Source organism: Canis lupus, chromosome 1 (genome assembly GCF_011100685.1).
Source record: "Canis lupus familiaris isolate Mischka breed German Shepherd chromosome 1, alternate assembly UU_Cfam_GSD_1.0, whole genome shotgun sequence".
In the NCBI taxonomy this organism is placed as follows: Eukaryota; Metazoa; Chordata; class Mammalia; order Carnivora; family Canidae; genus Canis; species Canis lupus.
The window spans coordinates 108,525,515-108,545,176 of NC_049222.1; the positions used below are offsets into that span (position 1 = coordinate 108,525,515).

Here is a 19,662-nt window from a genome sequence, read left to right on the forward strand (position 1 = left end):
TCTTCTCAGCTCCCTGTTCAAAACATAACCTCATTCTTCATGACAGCCCCGTCCCAACTTTTGTGATCTCTATTTTGCTTGGACAACTGTAACAGCTTCCTGACCCCTCTCTGCTCACATTTTTGCATTTTCCAGCCCATTCTCCATCAGCAGCCAGAGTCATCTTTTCAAAATATTAATTGGATCGAATCCCTTCCCGGTTGAGAATCTTCCAATAATTCTACCTTAGAGTCAAAGCCAAAGCCCTTACTGTGGCCCACAGGCCCTGCACAATCTGGCCTTCTTTGCCTCTCTGACCTCATCTCCCACAACCCCCACCTCTTTGTTCTTCCTCAAACACAGCAAGTTCCTTCCAGCTTCGAGGGCTTGGCCCTTAGCTGTTGCCTCTCCCAGGGAAACTCTCCCCCAGCTCCTCCATGCTGGACCTACCACTTCTCATTTTTCAGGTCCAGGTTCATTGCCACCTCCTCAGGGAGGCTTCTCCTGACTGCCATCCTATCTTTCCTCCAGGACAGATTTCACGATTTGTTATTTGCTTTCTATCTGTCCATTAGAATGCAAGCTCCATTAAGAGCAGGGATCTTGAGGCACCTCGGTGGCTCCCCTACAGGGAGTCTGCTTCTCCCTCTGCCTATGTCTCTGCCTCTCTCTGTGTGTCTCTGATGAATCAATAAATAAAATCTTAAAAAAAAAAAAAAAAAAAGCAGGGATCTTGTCTTTTCCCTTCCCTTTTCATAACTAGATTTTCCTGGAACCTAAAACAGCCCTGACACAGAGTCAGCTCTTGATAAGAGGAAGTGGACTTTCTTCCTAGGCGTGTACCTATGGTTATATGTGTAGGAGATAGGGCAGTTGTCCTGAGCCGATGAGTATGCAAAGAGAATCCTGAGAGGATCTCATCCTTGGCAAGTGGAGATGTGCTGAGGGGACCACGTTCCCAGCATTCAAAGGAGGCACGGTGGCTCTGTGAGGATCACTTTTTCTTCCATCCAGAGATACTGAAAGGACTACCTTTGCCAAAAGGCAACAAGTGTACACTGAGCGGGCCACGGTTCCCAGATGACAATCAACAGTGGCCCACACTTCTCAGCAGCAATGGAGGCAGGAGGGACCACATCTCTTGGTATGCCATAAAGGTGGCAGCCAGGGAGCTATAAGATCACTTGAAGGTGATCTGCCTACACATCTCTGGACAACTCCTGTCTAAAGGAAGAAAGTTGGCCAGAGGCCCTTCCCAGAATGCTCTGGACAGGAGAGAACTACAAGTCCCAGGATGTCCTAGAGAAATGGCCCTTACAGTAGGGAACTAGTGGGGATTAGGCTCCACCCACTCAGATGGCCCCATTCGCCCCGTTACGCTGGCCCCACCCCTAAGCAGGCCCCGCCCCTTCTCAGACACCTCTTAGCCTATCCCTTCTTCTCCTCAATGCGCACACCAGGCTTGGTCCAGTTTTATCCTTTCTGACCAGAAGTCCACTCCAGCTGGTCCCCCTGTGCCCTCGGGCAGCAGGCCTCTTTCCAGGCCACAGCCGGCTCCAGCCTCTGCCCCCTCTCTCCTGCAGGCTCCTGGATTTGACTTCTCAGTGGCTGGGCCTGCCTCTCTGGTGGGCCTTCATCCTCCCAGGCCAGGCCTACTCCCCGGATTCTCGCTTCCCATGCCTTACAGCTGGGGCATGCCGCTGTGCGAACCCCACTCCCGGGACTGTTGCCCACCCTAGACCCGCCCCTTTAGCCCAGAGCATAAGCCCTGCCATCTTCCTGGCCTCTCTCCATGCCACTTCCCTAACTGCCCTCGCCCCACTTCCCGGCCGCCTGGTCTGCCCTTCGCCAGCCCACCCGCGACCTCTCCCCTCTCCCAGTCCTCCCTTCACCTGATGGCTCCGTCCTCCTACCTAGACCTCTAAGGCCCTCTCGCTCAGCTGGCCGAAGCCCTCCCTGACCTCAGTACCCTCTTTCCTGGCCCTCTCCCCTCCTGGTTCCGGTCTCCTCACCAGATCTCACCCCCTCCTGAACCCCATTCCTTTCCAACTGACCCCTCCCTTGCTAATCCCCAGATCCCCCTCCACCCTCAGAGCTCGCCACCTCAGGCGGGTCCCATTCTGTTCCCGGTCCCGCCTCTTCCCCAGATTCCACTCCCTCCGCCGACTCCGCCGACTCCCGCAGACCCTCAGCGGGTCTGGGAGGTCAGTCCCCCGGCAGGCCCCCCTCCCCGTGTAGGCCCCGCCCCTCCGAGTCAGCCCCGCCCCTTACCCGGACCGGACTCCACCCGCGGGCCCCCCTCCGTCCGGGACGCCGACCCTCCGGCTGGCCCCGCCCCCCGCGGCTGGCCCCGCCCCCCGCAGGTCGCGCGCACCTTGGGCGTGAGCACGAGCGCGGCGCCGCCGTGCACGGCCACGATGGGCAGCGAGGTCTGCGCCGACAGGAAGTCGAGGATGGGCGCGACGGCGGGCGCGCGCGAGTCGTCCTCGAACACGACGCCGTGCACGCGCAGCCCCGACAGCAGGTCGCAGAGCTGCAGCACGAGGCTGCGGGGGTCCGAGCCGTTGAGCACCAGCGCCACCGGTCGCACGTCCAGGCCCGGGCTGCGCACGGCTGCCGCCACGGCCGGGCCCAGGCGCGCCGCCTCGGTCGCGTACGCGGGTCCCGAGAACACGAGCGCCACGTTGAGCGGCCGCGCCCCGCCGGGGCCCCCGCCGGGCCCGCCGGCCCCGCCCGGTCCCGGCGCCTCCTCCGGGAACGGGCTGGCGCAGGCCAGCGCCAGCAGCAGCAGCATCTTAGCGGGGCCCCGAGGGCCGCGGGGGCCACCGGCGCCGCGCATCGCCTGCGGGCCCCTCCGGGCGGCCTCTGATGCGGGGGCAGCGGGCGCGCAGAGCCGTGGAGACCCCCGGAGCGGAGAGGGACACAAACGGGAGGAGGACACGGAGAGGGGGAGACAGAGACAGGGGACAAGGTGTGGAGAGACACGGAGAAGAGGAGACACAGGGAGGGAGAGGCGCAGAGATAGGGAGGAGAGGGAAAGGTTGGAATAATAGAGACGGGGAGCGACGGAGAGGGAGACAGACACCGGCCAAGGGAGAGCCAGAACCAGGGAGAGCAGAGACGAAGGGGGAGACACCGAGTCAGGGAAAGTGGAGGTGGGAAATGGGGACAGAGAAGATCCAGAGATAGGGATAGAGAGGCTCAGAGTGACAGAGATGGAGAGAGGAAGGAGGCAGAGAGAGATAAGACGGAGTGACAGAAATAGGGAGGGAATGATGAGGCAGGGGGAGTCGCGGAGATGGACACGGAGGGCGGGTGAGATAAGAGAGACGAGAAAGTTGGACGGAGAGAGGAAGATGGAAAGAAGCCCAGAAAGACGGAGACGGACCCCACGGCCACCGAGAGACATGGACACACAAGAGATGGAGAAACAGGCAGAGCCGATTGAGGGAGGAGGCAGGCAGAGCAGACAGGAAACATAGGAAGACAGAAATAGCGAACCAAGGCAAAGATCAAGACCCCCACCAGGGAGGTGCCCAGCACAGACATGAAAGGAAGGCCGGGAAGGCGGGTGGCAGGAGGGATCAAAAATAAAAGGAAGAAAAAGTGAGGGGAAAAAATGAGAAAGGGAAAAGGGGTCAGGTGTGTGGGGGGAGAGAAATAAGAGAGAAAAAGAAATGAGCGGGGCATCCCAAGGAGAGAGAACACCCCCAGGACCTTACCCCCCCCACCTCGACCACTACCCCCAAACTGTCTTTGTCCCCTTACTCTGTCCCTATCCCCCCATTGTCAGTGAGAGCTAGAGAGAACAGTGGCCCAGGCTGGGTTGCAGGGTTGGGGGGCACAGCTGTGAGAGTGGGGGGGGGGGGGGCGGGGGTCCCTGGCTCCCAGCCCAGAGCAATTTAGTAAATTAGAGGAAATACAGCCATCTCTTCCTGTGTCCCCTGTTGAATGCTAGCTGCCTGGGGTGGTCGGGCGGGGAGCCCAGACTCCTGGCACCGGGGGCCTGGACTCCCAGCTCCCAGAGAGAGATTAGAGCGTGCACTAGGGGCTTCCTGAAAGGGTGAGGGTCCAGATGGGGGAGAGTTCTCTCTTGGCTGTCAATCAGGCTCCTGTCCGGTTGCCATGGCAGCACAGGCCTCCTCTACCCCACAGATAGTCCGGGTGGGGGAAAGGCCCACACCCCCTCCCCTGCCTAGAGGCCTCACTCCCCCCCCACCACCTGCCTTCCCAGGGATCCTGGACCACTGTCTCCCCAGGGATGGGGGTGGGGACTCCTAATGTGCCCATCCCTCCCAAATCCTGGCTCCCCTGGCCCCTCCTCTCCTCTGCCCTTCCCCAAGCAGCTGGCTCAATCAGCGCTCAGAATAGCCCCCCCCACCCCAAAATAACCCACAGCTGTGGCCTGGCCCCTGCGGGGTTAACACTCACTCTCTCCTCCCTTCCTGGTGGCTTCTCCTCCCTCAGACCCTCCTCTGCCTATCCCAGACCCACCCCTGCTTGGCCTCTGTCCTTGGGCACCCCAGGGTCCTGCTCCCTGCAGAGGCCCAGGAAGGTAGCTCCTGCCCCACCCTTCTTAGGAAACTGGATGCCCAGTCCTCTGTTGGGGAGGACAGTCTCCCACCCCTCAAAGATCTAAGTAGTGGCCCCAGCTGCTGGGGAACTCTGGAGGCCCAATCCTCGGAACCTATGCCCTCAGGGATCACATTCCCCAGGCCCCCAACCTCCACCTCGTCTCAGTCCCCAGATCCATTCCATGGGGCCCAAGAGCCAAACCCTCCTTGTCCCTTGCCCTGTCAGAGACTCAGGAGGCTGGGCCCCCAGCCCCCTCTTCCCTCAGACACAGAAGCTCTAACTTCTCCCATAAAGACTCAAGAGTCTTGGCTCTCGGCACCCTCCTCCTCCCAGACCCAGGAGTCCAGGGGCTCAGTTCTGCCCTCTCTGAGGACCCAGGAGTCTTGGCTCCCTCCTGCCCCTCGACTGGGTGCCCAGCCTCCTCTCTGCCCAGAAACCAGGAGTGCAGGCCCAGAGCCCCTTCCTCCCCTAAGGATCCCCTTTATGCCTCAAACTCCATCAGTCCCAACATCCTGTGAGCACCCCCCATTCCCCCGCCAGCTCCAGCCTCCTGTCACCCCACTCGGGTCCTGGACACAGCACAGCTGTCCCCCAGCTAAGGAGGAGGAGGGTGCCAGAGATTCCTGGGGTGTCCCTGTCTCCAACACTACCCCCCCACAGCCCATCACAGAAGAGAGGAGAGGCCACTTTGATCAACAGCCCGCCCCCCCTCGCGTCGTGCTGCAGACGGCATCCCGTCCCCCCCCCAACACCATTCTCTCCCCACCCTAATCCGGTGCTCAGAACAGGCTGGAAGGGTATTCCAGAAGCTTGAGGAAGGGGTGATAGCTTGGGGCGAGGGGTGCTTGGGGCCTGGATGCCCTCAAGGTCCTTGGCGGGGGTATTAATAGCAGACTCATAGCTCTGAGAAGGGAGGGGAGAGCGAGAGGAGAGAGGGAGAGGGACAGCCAGCGAGGGGGGAGCCCGATGCGGGCAGGGGGATGCAGAGGGAAGATGGGATGGAGAGACGGGGAGGGGGGGGGGATAGAGATACGGGGTGTCAGGTATGCGGGGCTGGGGAGAGGGTGCAAAGTGTCAGAGAAATGGGGGGTTAGGAGGCCTGAGGAGCGGGGACCCAGGAGAAAGGGGCTCAGAGAGGGAGAAAGAGGGGGCAGAGGAGAGTCCCCAGGAGACAAGGGAGCCCGCCAGGGGCAGAGACCCCAGCTCACCATGCAATCCCCCCTCCTTCCCTGAGGCCCCTGGCCAACTTTCCCTGTCCTAGATCTGGGGGTCCACATACCCCCACCCCCGCAGTCCCTTCCCGGGCCTTACCTTTTCATGACCCTGTTGTGTGTGGGGTATCGCGGGGGGGCAGGACCGGAGCCCAGAGTCCAGCGACCCGAAGATTCCGCGGAGGGCTCAGGGAACCGCTGGGGGCCAGGCCCCAGGGCGGCGGTGGCGGCAGCGGTGGCAGCGGTGGCGGTGGCAGTGGCGGCGGTGGGGACCTCCTGCCCGTCCCTGGCTCCGGCTCTCCCTCCTCGTCTTCGGTCCCGTCCTGCCCTGTCTGTCCCCCAAGGTTGCGGCCACCCCAACTAGGCGAGGACGCCGCTACACATGTTGCGCTAGAAGTTGGGCCCCGGACATTGCGGAGGCTGTCGGGGTGTCCTCTCGCCGCCCCGACCCCGTGGGGATCCCCCCTCCGCCCACCTGGGGTGCCCCCCTCTGCCGCTTCAGCCCCGGCTCCTCCCCCCCGTCCATGTGTCCGGTCCCGCCTCTCCCTGGCTCATTCGCACCCCCACCCTTTGTGCCCTCAGCGCCCCCCCTCCAGCGTCTGTGTCTGTCTGTCTGTCTGTCTGGGTCACCTCTGAAGCCGGTGGCTGGTGTGTGTGTTTGTGTAAGGGGAGGGAGGCTGCCTGTCTGGGGGAACTGCTTGCCTTCCTCGCTTGGCCACCTCCAGACCCCCCAGCACCCCCACACTCAAAGCCAGGCAGAAGCACACACAGATACACACGCACACACGCACGACCTCACTTCCCTGGGATTCCCCCTCAACACCCCCGGAGCTTGAGGAGGGAGGCACACACACACACACACACACACACACACACACACACAGGGGGTCCAATGGGGGCCGGGCTGCCACTGCCGTCCGGGGCTGTTCGGACAGACAGGAGGACACAGGCAGCTGGGGACGCCAGACGCCCAGCCGGACGCAGGCAGGAGGCACAGAGTCCAGGTACACACCATTCATCCGGGTTTGGGGGGCTGGGGGGAGGAAACTGGGGGGCCCATGGCACCCAGGCAGGAGGCTCCGGGTCGGTACAGACAGACCCCTCCCTCCCTCCCTCAGCCGCTGCAGCCCTTACAGACACACCCCCCCTTCACCAGCGCAGCCCCAGACACCCCGACACACAGATCCTCACCGGGCAGATGGCAGACGCACGAGAGACCCCTGGGGGCCGGGCGGACCCACCCAGGCCAACACCCCCCAGCTGGGCACTGGTGGCCGAGGGCGGCTGCGGGCGGAGGGTGGCGGCGGCTGCCGCTGCTTGGAGGAGCCGGAGCGGGAGGGACTCGCACACTCGCTCTGTTCTCGCACACACACACTCACTCGGGATGCGATTAACATTCAGTCCCCGTCCGCCCCTGCCGGGAGACCCACAGCCCCCCCTCTTGGCCTCCCTGGGGACCCCTCCTCCTGCCCGGGCTGGGGGAGGGGGCCGCCCCCCCACTCCCCCACCTCCCCACCCTGCCCCCAGCTCCCGGCCCCTGCCTGCCTCCTGGGACAAGAGAATGAGGGTCGCAAATAAAAAGGGAGGAAGTGTGTGTTGGGGCCAGCTGGGGGTGGGTGGGTGGGGAGGCAGGAGGCAGGGACTCAGAACCCAGCGTTGACACAGCAGCTTCGGCCCTGGACTCCAGGGCCCCAGGGGCTGCTGCCCTCTGCCCCTTCCCCACTTTGAAGCTTGGGAAGCAGGAGGCCATTCCCAGACTTCAGTCTCCGCCATGCTCGGACCCATCTTTTGGCTTCTGTAGCCCCAGAAGGCCAGATTGCAAACTAGGTTTTCCTCATGAAGCCAGGAGTCCAGGCTCCCAGCCTCCTCCTCTCTCAGATCCCGAAATTCAGGTCCCCAGCCCCCTCTTCCCTCAGACCCTCAAGTCCAGGTCCGGTGCCTCCTCCCTCAGATCCAAGAGTACAGGCCTCTGGGTCCCTCCTTCAGGCCCCATCCCTTTTAGGCACTCAGACAACCCGATCCCCCAGCACAAGCCATCCTCAGGCACCCACAAGTCCGAGACTCATGCATGTCACCCTCAGGTACCTGATCCATCCAGGCCTCTGAAGAAATCAGTATCACTTCTATTACTGAAGCACCCTGGCCTCTGTCACCCATGGGTACTCAAATATCCAGGAGGAAAGCTTCCTCCTAGACACAATCTGGTCCCTGGAGGGGCTCTCAGGCCAGCAGCCCAGCTCCTACCCCTCATGCTAGAGAGGCTGAGCCCAGGCTTCTCTAAAGTGCTGGGGTGGAGTGGAGTGCAGGACACCTGGGCCCCTGAGAGCAGAGCCCAGGAGAGTGTGTATGTGCCTGTGAGGGGACAGGGCTATGGGTTGCCGACTCCAGGGTCTGGGAGAGCTGGGGTGAAGGCTCACATACCTAAAAAGAAGAGGCTGGGGACCTGAATCTGTGGGTCCCAGAGGAAAGAAGGGATTGTGGTTCCTGGGCCAGAATGCTGGAGACACAAGTGGTTTGAGGTCTCAAGGAAGGGGGCCCACACTCTTGGGTCTGAGGGGGTAAGGGGGCTGAGGTTCCAGCCTCCTGGGTCCTAGGGGATGAAGATGCTGAGGGTCCAGACTCCCTGGTCTCAGGGAGGGGCTGGGGGCTGCTTTCTTGTCTTTTGGGTGGATTGGAGCTGGAGGCCCCTGAAAGGCCAGCATCTAGGTCCCTGTCTAGGATTTTTAAAGCTCACAGACCAGCTACCTGAATCCCTGACAGTGGCAGAGGCTGGGAGCCGCAGTTGTCACCCTTGCAGAGAAACCTACTGCCTGGAGGAGCAGGCTCCTGCTCTGGGACTTTCAGATCCCATCGACCCCGCAAATTCCTAGCAGGCAGCCTTGGGGCTGGCAGCCTTTAGCGCCGATTCCGCAAGCCGGGAGGTGCGGGATAGGGGGCGCCGGAGAGCCGGAACCCCGCCCTCGGGGCGGAGCCTCCCTCCGGGCTCCTCCCCCTCCCGCCCTCCTCCCTCTTCCCAGCTCCTGCTCGGCCACCAGCTCCGGCCTCGGCTCCCCCTCCCAGAGCCCCCTCCCCGGAGTGGAGCCCACCCGAGGGCCCCTCTCCCGCCCCCCAGCCCAGCCACCCGGCCAGAACATCAGCCCCGGGGGGCAAACCAGCCCAGCCTGCCTCCCACCAGCCCAGCCCTGCCAGACCCCCCCAAAGCATGAATCTCTTCCGATTCCTGGGAGACCTCTCCCACCTCCTAGCCATCATCTTGCTACTGCTCAAAATCTGGAAGTCCCGCTCTTGTGCCGGTGAGACGCCCATGGGGCGGGAGAAGGGGGGAGAGTGCGGAGGACATCCCACGACTCGGGGAAGGGTTTGGAGGCACGAGGGGGACGGGTCTCCCCGCCCATCCCCCCCACTGCTTACAGGGGATCCCCCTTCCAGGTCCGGGGTCACCGGGGGGTCAGTTCCCTTCCGCAGACTCGGGGTATATACAGTTTGGTGGGGGGTGGCTCCAGGCACCCAGTTCAGCTCCCCTTGGCCCTTCGCGGGTGGCCCCGGGATTTCGGGGCTGGGAGCCGGGAGCCGTGGCAGGCAGGGAGGTGGCTGGGAGTTGGTGACGTGGACCGTGGCGGCCGGGACGGGAGCGGGAGAGCGGCGACCGGTTCCAGGGGGCCGAGGTCAAGTGGGGTCCTTCGGAGCCCCCACCTTGCGTCCGGACTGTGGGAGGACCCTGAGGGGCCCGGGAGTGGCCGTGAGGCCTAGCCTGGGACAGAGCCTCGGGCTGGAGTAGCTTCGGGGCCGGGCTGCCCCCTGGCTGTGGGCCGTGGGAAAGGGCCCTGCTCCGGCGGGGAGGGCTGGGGAGGCCTCCAGGGACAGCTGCGCTCCGGCCGACTCTGGGCCGGTCCCAGGCGCAGGGCCGTGGTTGGTTCCTCAGGCAGCCCACTCCCAGCCTACCCCCACTCTCTCTTTGGACCACAGGGATTTCAGGGAAGAGCCAGGTCCTGTTTGCTGTGGTGTTCACTGCCCGGTACCTGGACCTCTTCACCAACTACATCTCACTGTACAATACGTGCATGAAGGTAAAGGCTCTACCCCCCTGCTGGCCCCTCCTGAAGGGGGAGCCAAGTGAGGGTCCTAGGGAGGAGGGAGTATGGATCCCAAATTTTTGGACTGGAGGGAGGAAGGGGCTGGGGTTCCAAACTCCTGGGTCTGAAGGAAGAGGGGATGGGGGTCAGGACTCCAAGGTGTGAGGGAGGAGGGGACTGGGGGTGAAGACTCCGGGATCTGAGGGAGGAGGGGACTGGGAGTGAGGACCTCAGGGTCTGAGGGAGGAGGGGACTGGGAGTGAGGACCTCAGGGTCTGAGGGAGGAGGGGCTGAGAGTGAAGACTCCAGGGTCTGAGGGAGGAGGGGCTGGAGGTGAGGACTCCAAGGTCTGAGGGAGGAGGGGGCTGGGGGCCTGGACTCCTGGGTCTGAGGGAGGAGGGGGCTGAAGGTGAGGACTCAAGGTCTGAGGGAGGAGGAGGCTGAGAGTGGGGACTCCAGGGTCTGAGGGAGGAGGGGCTGGGGGTAGGACTCCAGGGTCTGAGGGAGGAGGGGGCTGGGGGCCTGGACTCCTGGGCCTGAGGGAGGAGGCGCTGGGGGTGAGGACTCCAGGGGCTGGGGGAGGAGGGGCTGGAGGTGAGGACTCCTGGGTCTGAGGGAGGAGGGGGCCAGAGTTCCAAACTCCTAGGTTCGAATCTTGGGTGCTCAGCTGAAGTGCCCTCCTCATCATCCCCATTGACAGGTGGTCTACATTGCCTGTTCCTTCACCACAGTCTGGATGATTTACAGCAAGTTCAAAGCCACTTATGATGGGAACCATGACACATTCCGAGTGGAGTTCCTCGTTGTTCCCACGGCCATCCTGGCATTCCTGGTCAACCATGACTTTACCCCTCTAGAGGTAGGCTATGTGGCACGGTCCCTGTAGTGGTGGATGGCAGGACAGCTATCGACAGTGGACCCTCTCAAAGGCTTCCTTGTGCAGGGTTTGCTCAGACTTCCTTATTTTATTTTATTATTATTTTTAAAGATTTTATTTATTTGATGGAGGGAGAGGGAGCATGAGCAAGGGGAGGGGCAGAGCAAGAGGCTGACTCCGTGCTGAGGAGGGAGCTTGTTGGCGAGGCTCCATCCCAGGACCCTGGGATCGTGACCTGAGCCAAAGGCAGACAGTTAACCAAGTGAGCTACACAGGCGCCGCCAGACTTCCTTATTTTAGGATACATGAGTTCAGCACACAGGCTTGGGAGGTGGAATGATATTAATGCACTAACAGCAGCACTCACTGCATTCCAGGTGCTGCTCTAAGCATTTTGTGTACATTAACTCATTACTGTGTACAGCAGCCCCATTTTACAGATGAGGGAACTGAGGCTTAGGAAGTCTAAGTGACTTGTCCAAGGTCACTGGCTTCATGAGTAGCTCAGGAATTGGGAATGGGGGCTCTGGGCTCAGGCTACTCGGATTTGAATCCCATATCTGCTATTTTCTATTAGCCTGACCTTGGGCATGTGATTGACCTCTCTGTGCCTTGGTTTCCCTATCTGTAAAGTTCCGATCAGGTCTTGGGCATGCGACTTGACCTCTCTGTGCCTTGGTTTCCCTATCTGTAAAGTTCCGATCAGGTCATTGTGAGGATTTACTGATCATGTGGCATGATCTCCTGGTTAAACATATAGATCGTGGAACTACAGAGTGGGGTGACTCAAAGCCAGCTTCTACTACTTAGCAGCTGTAAGACTTTGGGCAAGTCTATAATTTTTCTGTAGATTTTTCTTGTCTGTAAAATGGGGCTAATCAGTTCCTACTTCATAAGGTTCTAAAGAGAGGTTCATATTGGTAAAGCACAGTGTCTGGCACTAGGTAGCAAGTACTGTGTCATGACTAAAGTTTAATACCATGCTGAAACTTCTAAAAATCATGTTTTTTTTTTCCTATGGCATTTTAGTAGCACCTGTACAAACTCCTGGTTTTTTTTTTTTTTTTTTTTTAGGATAGTCACACACAGAGAGAGAGAGAGAGAGAGAGAGAGAGAGAGGCAGAGACACAGGCAGAGGGAGAAGCAGGCTCTATGCACCGGGAGCCCGACATGGGATTCGATCCCGGGTCTCCAGGATCGCGCCCTGGGCCAAAGGCAGGTGCCAAACCGCTGTGCCACCCAGGGATCCCAACTCCTGGGGTTTTTGAATTTTGAGATGGCCTGTGCTAAGTTTGTGATCTTCTGCAGGAATCAGAAAATCAGAGCAGCCTTCTCTCCCCTGAGCCTCCTCCGGCCTTGTCGGAGTGGCCAGATGTGCTGTTTTCAACAGAGGCCACAATTTAGGAGTTATCCTGAAAGATATTGTTTGACAAATTTGGCCACATATTCAAAATATCTTTCTTTTTTTTTAAGTTAATTTTTTTTAGTAAGTTCCACATCTAGGGGCGCCTGGATAGCTCAGTGGTTGAGCATCTGCCTTTGGCTCGGGGCATGATCCTGGGGTCCTGGGATCGAGTCCTGCATCAGGTTCCTCACAGGCATTCTGCTTCTCTCTCTGTCTGTGTCTCTTCCTCTCTCTCTGTGTGTCTCATGAGTAAATAAATCTTAAAAAAAACAAAAAACAAACCCAACAACTCCACATCTAAGTGAAGTTCTAACTCACAACCTCGAGATCAAGAGTTGCCTGTTCCTTGGACTGAGTCAGCCAGGCTCCCCTCAAAATATATTTCTTTTTTTTTTTTCAAAATATATTTCTAAAAACCACTGTGTAGGCCAGACAAATTTGATTGAGGGCACCTTTAGCCCAGGGTTGGGAGTGGGAGGCTGCTGTGCTATGGCAGGAACCCTGGCTTGGGTGTAGCCCTGGCCTTTGCAAACATACCATCCTCATCACTTTTCCGGTGTACTTACCCATTTTGCAGATGTGGAAACAGAGGCTCAGGGAAAGCACTGGGGCTTGTTCTAGATGGAGGTGGCCAGACTGGAACCTACGACACTTGACTCTAGCTTTTGCAGTTCCCTCATTCAGAGGGAGGAGGTCACTTGTGCAAAGTATTGGCACCCGCTGTGTGTCCAGCTCTGTGCTGGCTATTCTAGATACGTCGTCCTTTCTGACCCCTTGGGCACCCAGGACACAGACATCCTTATCCCCATTTCTTGGAGCTGAGATGAGGCTCAGAGAGGAGAGCTCACAGGATTGGAACCCAGGTCCACCTGCTTGCAAAGCCCAGGCTATTAATTGGTGCATGCTAAAAAAAAAAAATTATTAGTGAATCCTAGAAGAAAACTACTCTTTAAGAATTCAGACATATAGATAAAATAAACGTGATGAAAATGTGACCTTCCATTTCCTCTTACGTCCTAATTCTCTTCCTCAAGAGTGACCCCGGGAGTCACAGGTGGGTGTGCATCAATTTAATGAAGGCATTTTTTGAGAGCCTCAATAAACCTGACTTGCTAAGAGCTGTGCTATGGGAGTGATTATGGGAGCAAGCGCTGGAGTCCAGTGCCTGAGTAGGAATATGCTTCTCCCCATAGTGTAGCTGTGCGACCTCAGGCCTCAGTCTTCTTATTTGTATAATGGGGATAACAATAGGATTCACTTTCTAGGTTTAAGACATAAGCCAGTTAACTACCCATAAGGTGGTAGAGCCATGCCTTGGATATGGTAAAGGCTACGTAAGCGTGAGTTGTGAATGCACGCTGATGTTCCCTGCTTTTCTCTCACAAACCAAAACAACTGAGGAGGAGCTCCAACTGCCACCTGGTCTTATTCTCTGAGGGGAGGTTTCAGTGGGTCTACAGACCGGAAGTCACCCCAGGTGGGACTTTCAGGTTGCTGAGGACTGAGAGGATGCTGGTGGATGTCTAGTCTTTCCTTCCCCCTCCTACGATGCCCTGTCCTGCTCACAAGTGATGACTGTCACTGTTTCCTAAATGGTGGCCAGCAACAGACAAGCACATGGGGAGCTTCACTCACTCGTTCATTCAGGCATTGAATATGTGCCTGGCCCTGTGGCCATGGAGTGAACAAGATATAGGATCCTGGACCTCATGGAGCTTGCTCTTATTCTGGCAAGAGCTGCTGGGAAGAATAGAGGGGGTGATGTGACAGTCTTAGGGGTAGGACTGGTCAGGGGAGGCCTCTCTCAGAGGTGATGGATGAATGAGGCTGCAAGGAAGTAGAAGAGGCCAAATGTGACATTCTGGGGGAAGAGCTGAGGGAACAGCAAGTGCAAAAGCCCTGGGGCAGGAAAGAGTGTAGTGTATTGAAGGACCAGATAGAAGACTGCATCCTGGAGAGCAAAGTAGCGAGTAAGAGATTAGACTGGAACGGCCAAAGTTAAGAATTTGGATCTTACTCTGGTTGTGATAAGAAGCAGTGACCGGGAGTGATAGAGCCTGATTTATGTCTCTAAAGATTTCACATTGAATGTCACCCCTCTAAGGGTGGGAAAATCAGCCCCATTTTAGAAATAAGGAAGTGGAGGCTCGGAGAACCTGGGTCTTTTGCCCAAGGTCTCATAGAAGGAAAATCTCAGAGCTGAGATTCCAGCCTGGTCTGCCTTTGGAGGCATGGCTACAAAATGCTCATGAGCACTGTCTCCAAACCCTTGGTTTGAATCGCAGCTGTGTTGCTTCCTAGCCATGTGGTCTCGGACAGATCTCTGAACCTCAGTTTCTTTTTTTTTTTTTTTTTTTAAATTTTTTTTATTTATTTACTTATGATAGTCACAGAGAGAGAGAGAGGGGCAGAGACACAGGCAGAGGGAGAAGCAGGCTCCATGCACCGGGAGCCTGATATGGGATTCGATCCCGGGTCTCCAGGATCGCGCCCTGGGCCAAAGGCAGGCGCCAAACCGCTGCGCCACCCAGGGATCCCCTGAACCTCAGTTTCTTGATCCGTAGAATGGGGATGCCCATGACAGGATCTCCCTCATGGGGTTGATGGTGAGGATTAAATGGGAGGGTACAGGGATGCTCGAGTGGCTCAGCGGTTGAGCATATACCTTTGGCTCATGTCATGATCCTGGGATCCCGGATTGAGTCTTCCATTGGGCTCCCTGCAGGGAGCCTGCTTCTCCCTCTGCCTGTGTCTCTGCCTCTCTCTCTCCGTGTCTCTCATGAATAAATAAATAAAATCTTTTAAAAAATAAAGAAAGAAACAATATTATCTATAAAAACTTAAAAAAAAGGGGATCCCTGGGTGGCGCAGCGGTTTGGCGCCTGCCTTCGGCCCAGGGCGCAATCCTGGAGACCCGGGATCGAGTCCCACATCGGGCTCCCAGTGCATGGAGCCTGCTTCTCCCTCTGCCTGTGTCTCTGCCTCTCTCTCTCTCTGTGACTATCATAAAAAAAAAAAAAAAAAAAATAGGTGGGAGGGTACATGTGACACGGGCAGGGTGGTGTCTGGCATTCAGTGGGTGCCGGGTCAGCATCGCTGTTCCCGTTCTCTCCACCATCCCCCACCTTCTCTCCTGCCCTGTCCCCTCATCTCACCCTACTGTCTGCCCCTGCTTCTTGCCCTCCACACAGATCCTCTGGACCTTCTCCATCTACCTGGAGTCGGTAGCCATCCTGCCACAGCTGTTCATGGTGAGCAAGACGGGCGAGGCAGAGACCATCACCAGCCACTACCTGTTTGCTCTGGGCGTCTACCGCACGCTTTATCTCTTCAACTGGATCTGGCGCTACCACTTCGAGGGCTTCTTCGACCTCATTGCCATTGTAGCAGGCCTAGTCCAGACTGTCCTCTACTGCGATTTCTTCTACCTCTACATCACCAAAGGTAGGCAGCATGGAGGGCCGGCTGCAGGGGATCCTGCTCCTTCTCCGGCTCCTGCCCTCCCTGGGGCCAAGCTCCGTCTCCCTAGCCCTGGATCACTCAATGGCGGGAAGGCTTCCTCTCCTACCTTCTGGGGTCCCAGGCTCACTGCCCTCCTGGGATTTCAGATGTCCAGCTCCTGCCTACCTAAGAACCAAGGCGTTGTTCTCCTAGGCCCTGCATCCCTGAGGAAAGAGCGGCGAGGCACAGGGGGCTGTCTCAGAGCTGGCAACCCTCTTCCCAGCCCCTGGGCATTTGAGACAGGACAAAGAGCAGGAGTGGCCTCTGACTTTCCCTCTCTCAGATTCTGTCCTAGGCCCTCCCGCTCTGAGGTTCCAGATCCCATAAAAAGCAATTCCTATCTCCCCGACCCCAGCAGCACTCAGAGAAGGAAGGGCCTCCTCTCTGCTGCTTTTTCTCTGTCCTCCCCTCAGAGACTCAGGCCTATCAAGTTTCATTGATTCAACCAACTAACCAACCAATGTGTTCAGTACTTTCTGTGTCCCTGGCCAGACTCTAGGGCTGCAGCAGAAGGAAAAGGTGGCCCTCCCGTCCCCTGTGTTCTAGTAGGGGGTGATGGTGAATGAAAAAGGAGAGAGAGATGGTTGCAAACAGCAGGAAGAGCTCAGAGAAACCACGGATGTGTCAGCGAACAATCAGGGAGGGTGAGGGGGCTGCTTTACATGGGGGATGCTCTGAGGAGGTGGTGGGAAGCAGGGAGCTGAGATATGAGGAGTCAGTCAGTGTGAAGGAAAGAAGGGAGGACGCCTGGGTGGCTCAGTGGTTGACTGTCTGCCTTTGGCTCAGGTCATAAGCCCAGGGTCCTGGGATCGAGTCCTGCATCAGGCTCTGCACAAGGAGCCTGCTTGTCCCTCTGCCTGTGTCTCTGCCTATCTCTCTCTCTGTCTCTCATGAATAAATACATAACATCTTTAAAAAAAGAAAAGAAAAGAAAGAAAAAAAGAAGAGGTAGTAAGAGCAGAGTGTGGAGGCAGCCTGTGGCCCCTCTGGATTGAGGCTGGGAGGGTGGGAGGGGTGGTGGCACCTGGCCAGCCCTACCGGGCCCTTGGACCCTATCCTTCTGAGACCTGGAACCCAAATGTCTTTTGAGGGTGGTTGGGAAAGCTGGCACTAGAAAAAATGCAATGCCTCTTCCCTGTTTGCCTAGCTCACCCCTGGGCAATTCAGGCCTGTCCTCCCAGCTTATGATCCAGGGTCCTGCGGCTGACCCTCCAGGATGCCCCGCCAGCCCAGCGTCCAAGTGGGTGTGGGAGGCCATCCCTGCTGCAGGGCCCCTTGGTAATGTCCACTCCCTCTGTCTCCTTGCAGTCCTGAAGGGGAAGAAGCTGAGTTTGCCGGCGTAGCCCTGGGCTTGGCCATCCCTCTCCTCGGCAGCCCGAGAGACGCAGAGGAAGGCAGCGAAAGACGAAGAGCCTTCCCTTCCCGTCCAGGGGTGACTTTTTAAAGAACCAACCTCTCCGCACTCCCCAGCCCCCCTCCTGCCAGGTTTCAGGGGGGTGGTGGAGGACCCAAGTCTTGGGGAGCTCAGGACCTGGGGTGTTTGTAGTTTTTTGCCTTTTAGAAAAGAAAAAAAAATCTTTCCACTATTTAGTTTTTGATTCTGATGACTCCTTTCTCTTCTACTCTCTGGCCCCCAATTTTTATAAACTGTTTTTGAGTGTCCCATGGGGCAGGGTCGCATATCTTTGCCCTCCTCCAAGCCGCTCGGCTCCCTCCCAGATCCTACCCTCCAGCCTCGCCAGTTGCCAAACACTAAATATGCAGACACTCACCTGTCTGACCTCCCACCATGGCCATGAACACAGCCTCCCCCACAAAACCCCCCTCAAAGTTCAGGATTGGGGAGAGGGAGGAGGGGAGGAACAGTCTCCCTGATTTTTCAATATAATTTTTTTCCAGAGTTTGGGTTTTTTGGGCTTATCCTTATTTTTTGACAATTTAGGGGGGACGAGGGGCCGGGCATGGCAAGGGGGTTGGCCTGAGGGTCACCATTTGGCTCAACAGCCACGTTTTTGTACAGAATTGATGGTTGATTCTTTGTTCTCTTGAAATAAACCGAGGAAAATGATGCCTCTTTTGCTACTCCTTGCCCTCTCTCTGGTGTTTGTGGGGTCCCTCCTCACCCTTCCCTCGGCTTCTGCTTTATCCCATTGACCGACCTGCCAGCAACCGAGTCCTGGGAGGAGCAGGAAGGTGAGAAACTGGGTTCCCTAGGACTCAGAGTGCCACCCTCCTCATGGCTGTGCTGGGGAAGAGGTTTCAGGAAAAAAAAAAAAAAAAGTCTTGAAGATTCTCTTTATCTTGGCACAGAACTTCCCTGGCTGTTCTCCCGAATCCCAGGGTGGCAGAGGACTTTCAAGAGCATGTTTTAGAGGTCACCAATGGGCAGCCCCCGTCCTACCCTCATTTGGCATTTTGCTGAGCCATCCTGTTTTCATAAATAAATAAATAAATAAATGGAATCTGTTGCCAGCCTTTAAAAATCAGATTTTCACATTGAAATCTGGATTTCTGGCTTCTCTTGGGAAAAAAAAAAATCTGTCAATCTGACAATGTGGGTCCTCGCTTCCGGGTGGCAACAGATGGCTGGAGCTGAATGGATGGGGTGTGAGCCTTCCATCACAATCCCCAGGACTTGGCTGAGGGGTTGCTACCATTCATTATCCGGCTGGTGCTGTGGTTTTGTTTTTGTTTCATGCAGTTAAAAACACAATATTTTCCACATCTCCCTCTGGACTGGCTTCACACCTGGCTGGTTTCCTTCACTTGTCTTACCTGCCTGGACTTTGTCAGCCTTTGGAGTTTTGCCCCCTGGTGTAGGCAGACTCGCTAGATGCCCCCCAAAGACCTTCTCGAACCACGTTCGGTTCTGTAGGATGGCTCTGGAAGCTTTAGGAGGCAGGTAGCTGGTGTTTGCCTAGCATGAGTACCAGCCAGCGTGTGTGTTATGTGGATGAGTTCTCTGGACCCTTACAGCACCCCCAAAGCGGGGGTACTTTGTGGAGGAGGAAACCAATGCGTAGGGGCAAGTGAGTGGCAGAGCTGGCGTTTGTACCTGGGCTTCCTGATGCTGCAGCTTATGTGTTTCGCCACCGCTGTGTGGACCTTCCACTTACGGGAATTTACCCAGAAGCCTGATAGGGAAAACGCAGAAACAGGGCTGCTTGGGTTGATTCGTGATGGGGTGGTGGCACCTCTCTGTATGCAGTCTGAAAACCATCAATCTAAATCTGGTCCGAGTCTTTAGTTTTCCAGCCAAGACAGCTTGGCCCAGAGAAATTAAGTGCCACATCCCAGCTTATCCAGCTAGACAGAGTGAGGATAAGTGCTTGGGATCTTCCTGTTTCAAATATCAGAGCACTGCCCACTCCACTGCCCTGCTGCTATTTCCCTAGATGCCCACAGGGACCACATCCTATTTATTTTTGTACCTTCAGTCCCGAGCATGGGGCCTGCCACCCAGGAAACCTCAAAAAAAAAGGTTGGGGGGGACCATAGAATCCACATGTGACCCCCCCCCACACAACTAGTATCCCTTTGTCCAGTTTGTAAATGAATGCTCTGCAGGCCACAGGGGCCCTCCTGTGGGTGTGTTTTGTTTGGCCTGCATAACATTAACATTTTTTCTTGCTCTACCCGTTGCCAAAGAACTCCACATAAAAAGAAAGCGGTTTCTGATTGTTCTGGAAAAGCCAGAAGGCTCTAGAGCTCGGCTGCCCAATACTGTAGGCATTAGCTCCACGCTTGAAATGTGGTGGGTCTTAAGCTGTGGTGTCTGCGCATTTCAGAAATTTCATAGGAAAGAATGTAAGAGAGACCTCAATTTTTATATTGATGACATGTTGAAATAAACTAAATGATCATATTTTGGATATATTGGGTTAAATAAAATATGTGAAAATTAATTTCAATTGTTTCATCCTACTTTCCTTAATGTGGCTGCTAGAAGGTTTCATATTCTGGCCCTCACTGCCCCCTGGCTTGCCTTACATTTTAATTGCACAGCGCTGCCCTAAGGCACTTGAGGCCCGTGGTGCTGAA

The 19,662-nt window shown here is 56.9% G+C and overlaps 2 protein-coding genes across 3 annotated transcripts in view; one reads left to right on the forward strand and one right to left on the reverse strand.

Moving 5' to 3' along the window:
• Positions 1–7,172, reverse strand: part of GRIN2D (glutamate ionotropic receptor NMDA type subunit 2D) — a 36,431-nt gene extending 29,259 nt beyond the window's left edge. Inside the window, exons 1-3 of one of the 2 annotated variants that reach the window (XM_038528365.1) lie at positions 6,957–7,172; positions 5,866–6,155; positions 2,354–2,844 (exon numbers count right to left, since the gene is read on the reverse strand). In XM_038528365.1, the coding sequence (XP_038384293.1) occupies positions 2,354–2,818 (465 nt within the window). In that variant the 5' untranslated portion in view covers positions 2,819–2,844; positions 5,866–6,155; positions 6,957–7,172. Of the gene's footprint in view, positions 1–2,353; positions 2,845–5,865; positions 6,156–6,956 lie in introns of those variants that run through there. The other variant, XM_038528366.1, reaches the window with a different exon arrangement.
• A 1,613-nt stretch (positions 7,173–8,785) lies between these two features.
• Positions 8,786–18,079, forward strand: KDELR1 (KDEL endoplasmic reticulum protein retention receptor 1). The gene is made up of 5 exons (XM_038528376.1): positions 8,786–9,058; positions 9,732–9,832; positions 10,539–10,697; positions 15,312–15,564; positions 16,930–18,079. The coding sequence occupies exons 1-5, from the start codon at positions 8,968–8,970 to the stop codon at positions 16,962–16,964; spliced, it is 639 nt and encodes a 212-aa protein (XP_038384304.1). The 5' UTR covers positions 8,786–8,967; the 3' UTR covers positions 16,965–18,079.
• The last annotated feature ends 1,583 nt before the right edge of the window (positions 18,080–19,662 follow it).